General features: G+C 67.2%; 1 protein-coding gene across 1 annotated transcript in view; it reads right to left on the reverse strand.

The window, feature by feature from the left end:
* The window catches only part of RNPEPL1 (arginyl aminopeptidase like 1), a gene marked incomplete at its 5' end in the record, with an annotated part of 9,533 nt that extends 1,444 nt beyond the window's left edge, over positions 1-8,089 (reverse strand). The window contains 10 exons of the mRNA XM_024760708.1: positions 9-61; positions 134-364; positions 1,300-1,408; positions 1,806-1,918; positions 2,298-2,411; positions 2,613-2,848; positions 3,013-3,129; positions 3,651-3,802; positions 4,329-4,469; positions 7,847-8,089. Of these exons, the coding sequence (XP_024616476.1) occupies positions 9-61; positions 134-364; positions 1,300-1,408; positions 1,806-1,918; positions 2,298-2,411; positions 2,613-2,848; positions 3,013-3,129; positions 3,651-3,802; positions 4,329-4,469; positions 7,847-8,089 (1,509 nt within the window). The remainder of the gene's footprint in view (positions 1-8; positions 62-133; positions 365-1,299; positions 1,409-1,805; positions 1,919-2,297; positions 2,412-2,612; positions 2,849-3,012; positions 3,130-3,650; positions 3,803-4,328; positions 4,470-7,846) is intronic.
* Between the last annotated feature and the right edge of the window lies 1 nt (position 8,090).

Genomic DNA, 8,090 nt, shown 5'->3' on the forward strand with positions numbered 1-8,090 from the left:
ATCTCGGCATTCATCGAGTCCAGCAGGGAGGAGTAGCACTTGGACAGGCTCATCACCACCTCTGCCGGCCACAGGCAGGTCAGGCCAGCCGGCCCCTCCCCTCCCCCACCACCCCAGTGGCTGCAGGACTCACCCTGGGGCAGCGGGGACCCGTCCAGGAGCCGGTCCAGGAAGAGCGCTGTCTGGAAGGTCCTCCACTTGGAGATGTCGATGGTGCTGGCGCATGCAGCCGCCTGGTCCAGGGGCTCCGCGGTCCACAGCTGGAAGAGGGCCTCCACAGGCCGGGTCAGGCTGGATCCCTGAGACAGGTCTGGCTCGGCCAGCGGGGGACCTGTGGCATTCAGCCAGCGCTCAAACTCCAGCCCTGCAGGGAAGACACCACCATGGGGTCCCGAGCAGGCCTGCCCGGGAGACCCCAGACCCCGAGGGTGTGCCTGGGTGTGACTGTTCCGGGCCTGGGAGCCCCGAGGGCGGGGGCCGTCTGGGGACGGCCGGGGTCACCTCTAGCCCCTGCCACTCCAAACCACTGGGGTGGCTTCGGCGAAGGGGCACACAGAGGCTCGAGCTGGTGACTGAGGGACCCCCGGCCCCTCCACGCCCCTCCTGGGTAGAAGACAACGAGGCACTGTAAACCCTTGGAAGGGAGGCGGCGGAAGAGGCTCTGCCCCACGAGGGGGTAGGGGGCACCACCCTGGGAAAAGGATGTTCCTGCTTTAAAACCCTGGAGCTGGGCAGCCGTGGGGGCAGGTTCTGCCCATCGCCCGCTCCCAAAAGCCCTTGGAGCACCTACCAAACCTTCCCAAACACAGGGTCCCCCTGCCCACACCTCCCAGCCACACCTCACTGCCCTATAGCAAGCTCTGGCTTCTCCCAGACATCAGACACTCCAGTCTCTTCTTTGGCCCCCAAGCCCTTGGACCAGGGACAGCCCCACGAGCCTCACAAGCAGGCCAGCTGCCTTGAGCTAGCTCTCAGGCAAACCTCTCTCCGTGTTGCAGATCCTGCCCCAGGCCCTTTGCACAGTTTCCAGGGACCTTTTTCTGGGACTGCTTAATCAGGTCTGCCTGGCCTAAGTACCACCTCCATGCTGGGAAGCACACCCTCCTCTCTGTTCCTATAGCGTCCAGCCCGAGGCCCACACTGTCCAGCGAGGGTGGCTGCAGGAAGGATGGATGAACCCGAGGGAATTTCTTCCAGGCAGAGGGGTCATCTTGTGCGGTGGAGCCCACACACCCGCCGCCTCCCTGGCAGGCCGAGGGGCTAGCCGGTTGCGGACCCGTGGCAGGCGGTGGGCCTCACCTGCCCGGCAGTCCACACTCTGCTCCTTCAGCTCCGGGAAGAAGGTCAGGAAGGAGTCCAGCAGGTCCTGGGCTACCACGCTGGTGAACTTGTACTTCTCCACGTAGGCCTGCTGGGGCAGGGGCAGGGCTCGGCAGGCCTGGGGGCTGGGCACACCATCCCCATCCCACCACCCGCGCCACAGCTGGGGCCTGCACAGCTGGAAAGGGCCGCCGCACCGAGGCGTCTGTACAGAGCGGTGTGCAGGGCGCAGGGTGGCGCGGAGGCACCCACTGCTGCCCCACGGGCCCAGCCAAGTGGTCAAAACCGGGAGGGAGGGAGGGAGGGACGGAGGGACGGAGAGGAGGAAGCACCCCAGGCACTGCCCGGAGAGAAGGCCGCATCCCAGCTCCGCTCACAGGCCCCCGCCACTCCATCCTCACCACCAGGAGAGAAGGGCAGCCCTGGGAGTTGGGGCAGAGAAGGGGGGGGCATACGGGGCCTGTCTCGGGGAGGCGGCTGCTCACTTGGAGAAAGCTGTCAAAGCGCTGGGGGTCCCCGCAGAGCTGGGACAGGTAGTACACGAAGCAGTAGCCCTTCTCGTAAGTGAACAGGTTCATCAGATGGCTGGGATTCACCCCTGCAAGGGAAACACCCGTGGCTCTGGGCGGTGCCCTGACCCTCTCATGTCCCGAGGGACTGGGGCAGGATGGCGGTCAGGTGCTGTGAACGGGAAGCGCTGAGGGCCGCCGTCCCTCACATCTAGATGTCCTAGGAGTGTGGAGACGGGGCCCGCCTTACCCGGGGGGCCTCGGTGGAGACCTCGGTCCACACACCACGGTGACGGGTGCTCAGAGCCTGTGAGAGGCGGTGGCAGGCTGAGGGGCCCCTGACCTGGCCTCTGCGGGGATGCCACGGTGGGGACAGGGACGCCCGGCCAGAGTTAGCCTGGGCTGGGCAAGGAGGCCCTGCAGGATGACGTGTCCAGGGCCCGGGGCAGGGCCGGTGGGAGTGGGTACCTGGCTCCAGCTTGACCTGCAGCTTGCTGACTGGGCTGTCCTCGCCGAGGACCTTCATCTGCCTGTGCAGGGCGTCCAGGCGGAAGGCTGTCTCCAGACAGGTGAAGGCAGCACCTGGACGGGGCAGGGGTGAGGCTGCTGCCCTTGCGGCTCCCTGCCCTGAGCCTTGTGGAGATGACCCCTGGCCACCCGGCTGGACACACGCACGGCAGGGGGGCTGCTCCCCGGGGGCCAGGCTGGGCTCCCAGCCCCTCACACAGTGCCCGGATGGCCCCGGCGGTGGCCCCGCCGCCCCTGCCCCAGCCCGGGCGGTACCGTAGGTCTCGGTGGTGATGCGGCGCTGCGCGTAGGTGGCCAGGCCCTCGCTCAGCCACATCTCCTCCCATGTGGCGTTGGTGACGGCGTTGCCGAACCAGCTGTGGGCCACCTCGTGGATGACGTCGATGATCAGGAACTCGTCACTCTCCAGGATGGAGGAGATGATGAAGGTGAGGCAGGGGTTCTCCATGGCCACGATGGGGAAGGAGGGGGGCAGGAAGACGATGTCATACCTGCCCAGGGTGGAGGGTGACCGTGAGAGGGCCGGGGCCCAGGCAGTGAGCATCACTTCCTTCCCAGGAGGTCAGACAAGGCCCCCCACCACGGGCTCCCGTTGCTTCCCGGTAGGGTCAGCCCTCCTACAGTCAGCCAGGCTCCCAGGGCCCCCGGAACATACCTGCCCCACAGGTAGGGCCCGTAGAGGCGCTCGGCTGCACTCAGCCACTGCTCCACCGCGCCGGACAGCTTGCTGGTGGCCGTGGGCAGGAGGCATGGCTCAGCCCACACGCGGCTCCTGTCACAGGGGCGAGGGTGGGTGGGGGCCGGCCAGTCCCCATCCCTCTCACCCCACTAGGCCTTCCCTCTGCTTCTGGGCTCAAACACCACCTGCACCTAGTCTGGCCTGGTCCACCGCCCAGCCGCTGCCCGCCGCCCTGCCTCACTCACTGCCACCACGCAGGCCCTGCCTGCAGTGGGGGCCGGGCCACACGCGAGGGGCCACTGGCTCCTTCTGTCTCTGAGTCGAGGGAGCCCGCACAGGTGTGAGGCTACGTCCAGCGGCAGCCCGGCCCGGCAGGGGGACCGGCTTGCGCAGGGCGCTGGGGAGGCCGGAAGCCCAGCTTCCGGGTCTGGGGGTGCACGGGAGTGAGCGAGCTCCTCTCTCACTGACAGCGGCGGCCCCGGGGAGCGGCGCCGTGGCACGTGGGGTCCTCCGGCGGGCGGCTGCAGACGCGGGCCGCACACGCAGCCCACGGTAGGATCTCCCCGAGGCCTGGACTCCGGGCAGCAGCTGCAGGAAGTAAGAGGCGGCCCTACCTGGGCCCGATGTCTGCCGGCTGGAGGTCCCCGGCCACGAGGGCCACGAGGTAGGCGGGCACGGGGTGCTCCATGTGGAAGCGGTAGACGCCCTCCTCCTCCACGTAGGTGCTCTGTGTGGCACTCATCAGCACCTGCACCCCCGACGGGGCCTGTGTTCGAGGAGGCCCCACCCATCAGGGCACCCCGTGTCCTCGATGGGGATCCCCACGCCCTGCCAGGGCACCCCGTGTCCCCAGTGGGAACTCCACAGCCCGGTCAGAAGCCCCACATCCATGGTAGGGAACGCCACGTCCCCGATGGGAAGCCCTGCCACCTGGATCAGGTAGCCACGTCACTGTCGGGGACCCTCTCAGCCCCATCAGGGGTCCCCCCACACTATTCGGGGAACCCCACGCTCCTGGTCTGCACACCTCTTGCCCCAGTCGGGAGTCGGGTGGGCGTAGGGGTGCTGCCACGCTCAGGCCAGGAGCCCTGGGACCCAGCGACTCCGTCTGTGCCCTCCCCTCGTCAGGGTCCTATTGGCTCATCCTGGGTCCAGGACCCCGACCCTATCAGGCTGCCCCCTCCTGCACAGTGAGGAGGGTGGGCTCCTCCTAGAGCAGTGGTCCCGGTGGCAGCCGGGGCCAGGCTCGGGCAGGTAAGAGTGCGGAGCGGGGCCTGCTGGTGGGTGCTGACCTTGACGACGGCCGAGTAGGTGCACTTGACGGCGGGCGTGTCGAAGCACGGGAAGAAGGAACGGTTGCAAACGGAGTGGCCCTGGGTGAAGACGAAGGGCTTGGCACTGCCGTAGGTCAGCTCTGGGTCCAGCCACCAGATCTGCAGTGGGCAGTGGGCAGGGTATCAGCCGACGGCCCTGGGCTCTGGCCCTTGACGCCCTCCCCATCACGTGGGCTGAGGCCTCCTGGAGACCAGGGCTGCTGGCTGACGGCCCTCACCGTACCAGTGAGGCGGGGGCACCTGAGGCACACAGGGAATGGGGGGAGCCTGGGTGCCCTGCCCCACAGAGGGCAGCACGTGGGGACGCCAGAACACCCCTCCCTGCCAGCCCAGCCTTGATTCCTGAAAGCTAGGCAGAGTCTCTGGAGAGGGCAAGGCCTTGGGAAGTGGCCCCAACCCCCCTGTCCCGCTCAGGCTTCCAGGCTCAGGGCTGCTGGGGCAGCGGCTGGAGAGGGAGGGAATGAGGAAGGGCCCAGGAGGGGATGGCCCGACTGGGCTCGTCCAGGGCCAACAGCAGCTCCTGGGCACCATCGCTTGCCCATCCTGGGCAGGCAGGGTGGCTGACACAGAGTGTGGCCTGTGCTTCGCCACCAGGGCCAGGCCTCTCTCCAGGTGGGAGGCCAGGCACCCAGGGAGTCCCCCAGCCTGTGCCCCTCACGCCAGCTGCCAGAGGGAGACTGAGACGGTCAGAGCACCTGAGTCCAATTCTCGCAGGCAGGCGCGAACCCGGTCTCAGCCGGGAAAGGGAGCCGGGAATGTGGACGTGTGGGGAAAGCAGTGCTTCCTGGTGACCCCCACGTGCGCCTGAGCCCAGGGCCACCCCTGGAAATGGGGCAGCCTCACAGGGAGGGATCCCCCAGGGGGAGAAGGGCTCCCGGCCAGGGCCCGTGGGCAGGGAGCTCAGGCTGGGCTCTCGGAGAGGACGCGCGGGACAGGAGCAGCCCGGGGGGAGGGCCGCTGGGGCCACGGCCGGAGCACTGTGGACAGACCCCGCAGCGGCCACCAGCGCCCAGCCACCCACCTCCCGGGCGGGGCGGCACTGGTGGGTGCCTCGCTCATCTGCAGGATGGACGGGGACCTCCGCACAGAACCTGACACCACACTCGGTGTCCTCGGGAAGGGCAGCCGTCAGGGGTGGGCGTGGGCTCAGGGCAGAAGCGGGGAGGATGCCCTTCAGGGCTTCTGCGCAAGGAAACGGCCCCTGCATGGAAGATGCCTCCACCGCACAGCGCCGGTGGCCCAGGGAGGCCGAGGATGGGGGTGCTCTTCGGTGCCGTGCCGCCTACCTGCTTCCACGCCTGCCGGACACTGTCGCCCTCTCAGCCAACCTCCCCCCAGATGCCAAGGCCAGGCCCCACCCCCACTAGGGAGCCCTCCCTCGCACCCTCGTGCCCACCACTGCCCCCAGCCTCCCTAGGGCCATTTCAAGACACCCCCTCTCAACTCCGGCCAAACATTCCAGGGTCTCCAGGAAGGTCAGCACGGAGCCTGGGGGAGCTCCCCCAACCCAACCGCAGTCATTCTGTGGGGCCCCAAATCTGTTCTCACGCCCCCTCTGCCGGGACGACACGATCATTGAAGCCAACTGGACTGTTCCGTGTCCCCACTTCAGTGACCGAGCGCACGCAGGTTCTCCCAGGGCCGTTATGGAAGGACCCTAGCCCCCTGCAAGTGACAGGTCTGAGCAAACCACAGCTGATGGTATCCACAGTTGCTTGCCACTGGGAGTTGTCCATGCTGAGACCACAGAGGTGGAGGACCCCAGACCCAGTGGGGCTCCCTACCCCACAAACCCCAGACCCCAGACCCAGGAGGGGTCTGCCTCTCCTGCAGACCCCAGATCTTAGCAGACGCCCAGGCTCGGCAGGGCTGCCTATCCAGTTCCTGCAGACCCAGCCAGACCACTGTCAGCGTTCACAGACGTCTTCAAAACTTCCTTTGGGCCGCTTTGTCTGTCCTGTCACGGTGAGGAGTATGCGGTGGTATCTTCCTTTTCTGCTGACCCCTAGGGCTGCCCCAGATGTTTAGAAGGTCTGTCTGGGGAGCCCGTTCAAAAATGCAGACTCCTGGGCCCTGCCACAGAGCTTCCTGGGGCTGGGACCCAGGAATCTGCATTTCATGAGACTCCCCCGGCAGTGCTTCTGCAGGTAGCCCTTGGCTCATGCTGGGGGCAGGCCCCCACGGTCAGGCTGCTGGGGATACGATCAGGCTAGCAAGGGTGGCCTGTTATGGGCCCTCGTCCCACCACTCTGCCAGTCTTGGGTGGACCAGACACATGGGCTCCAAGTTCACAGATCAAGGTCCGGGAGGATCACACCCCTTTGTTCTCACGGCTGTGGTGGGAGGCATACATGCCGCTGTCAGAGATCCAGGCTACCCCAGCAGGTGCCAACCCAGCAGGCCAGGGGCCAGGCCAGCACACCCACGGAAGCTCACAAAGGAGGTGAGGTGGCAGCTGAGGGCTCCTGGGAATCATGCAGGAAGCCCATAGGTGTGTGTCTGCTCTGGGCTCTTCCTGTCCAGATGTCACCTTGATGGCTCCTGACCTGGTGCCTCTGTGCCACCTGTGCGTCACCGTATCCATTTACATGCCGTGGGCGCTGACACATGGAAACTTCTGGGGCCTCCCAGAGCTACGTGTATGTTGTGTGTGTGTGTGTTTGGAGGGAGGGCAGTGTCACAAGCGTGCTGTCCACACGGAGACCCAGGAACCCCCATGCTTCCAGAACGGAAGGCCCTGCTCCATCCTGAAAGCCCTCCTACGGTGGAGGGGTGCTGCAGCCACAGCACCCAGCCTGGGCCACGCAGCCTTCCTGCTGAGCCCCCGGGGCGGCAAATGCTCCACGTCCAAAGCCCTGCAGAGCCTATGTGTGTCTGTGTTGGGGACACAGGGCAACCCTGCCGCCGCACACGCCAGTCCCCACGGGGCCTGAAGCATTAGAGCCAACCCGGGCCTCTCCGCCTCCCACTCCGGCAGGTCCGTCCCTCTTGCCACTTCCAGGGAACAGTCCTCTGAAGGCCAGGTCACACGGAGGCCCTTCCACATCGGACACTGCCTGGCCTGCTTCTCAGTGCCAGGCTCCCTCAGATGTATGGCGTGGCGTGTGCTCACCAGAAGCTGTCCCTGTCCCCAGGCAGGGACAGCCCCCGCACACCTGGAAGGAGAGGCTTCCCGTGGTGGCATGCTGTCCCCTGTCCCCACGGTCCAGGGCCAGCACCCAGGCTCTCGCTCGGTCCAAGGTTCCTAAGGGCTCTCCCCGGGCACCAGCTGGGAAGCACTGCAGGCACCTGGACAGGACTCCGGAGCCAGGTGGGGAAGTGCCAGGCCGGCCCCATCTCTCCGCAGGTGCCTCAGGCGCAGAGCCCACATTAACGCCCCCCTAGCCTGGCGGCAGCGCGGGGAGAAACCACCTGGAAACGACCCGGCGACCAGCCCACCTCCCCAGCGCCCACCCGGCGTTGGGGGGGGTACTCACGGCGGGGGCGTCGGTCGAGGTGTAGCGCAGGATGACCTGGAAGGGCTGGTGCGCCTGCAGTTCAGGCGGCAGCGTGACGGTGAGCGAGGAGCCGTAGTCCGTGAAAGGGTCCACCCTGAAGGCCAACGGGCAGCATGCGGGCTCCGCGCCGGGCGCCTCGGGGAAGGCGGGCAGCGGGGGCGGCGGCGCGGGACTCGGCCCGGGTGCAGCGAAGGCGAAGGCGCAGGGTGGCTCGCCGGCGGCG

Source organism: Neophocaena asiaeorientalis, unplaced genomic scaffold, assembly GCF_003031525.2.
Source record: "Neophocaena asiaeorientalis asiaeorientalis breed wild unplaced genomic scaffold, Neophocaena_asiaeorientalis_V1.1 scaffold185, whole genome shotgun sequence".
Taxonomy (NCBI): Eukaryota; Metazoa; Chordata; class Mammalia; order Artiodactyla; family Phocoenidae; genus Neophocaena; species Neophocaena asiaeorientalis.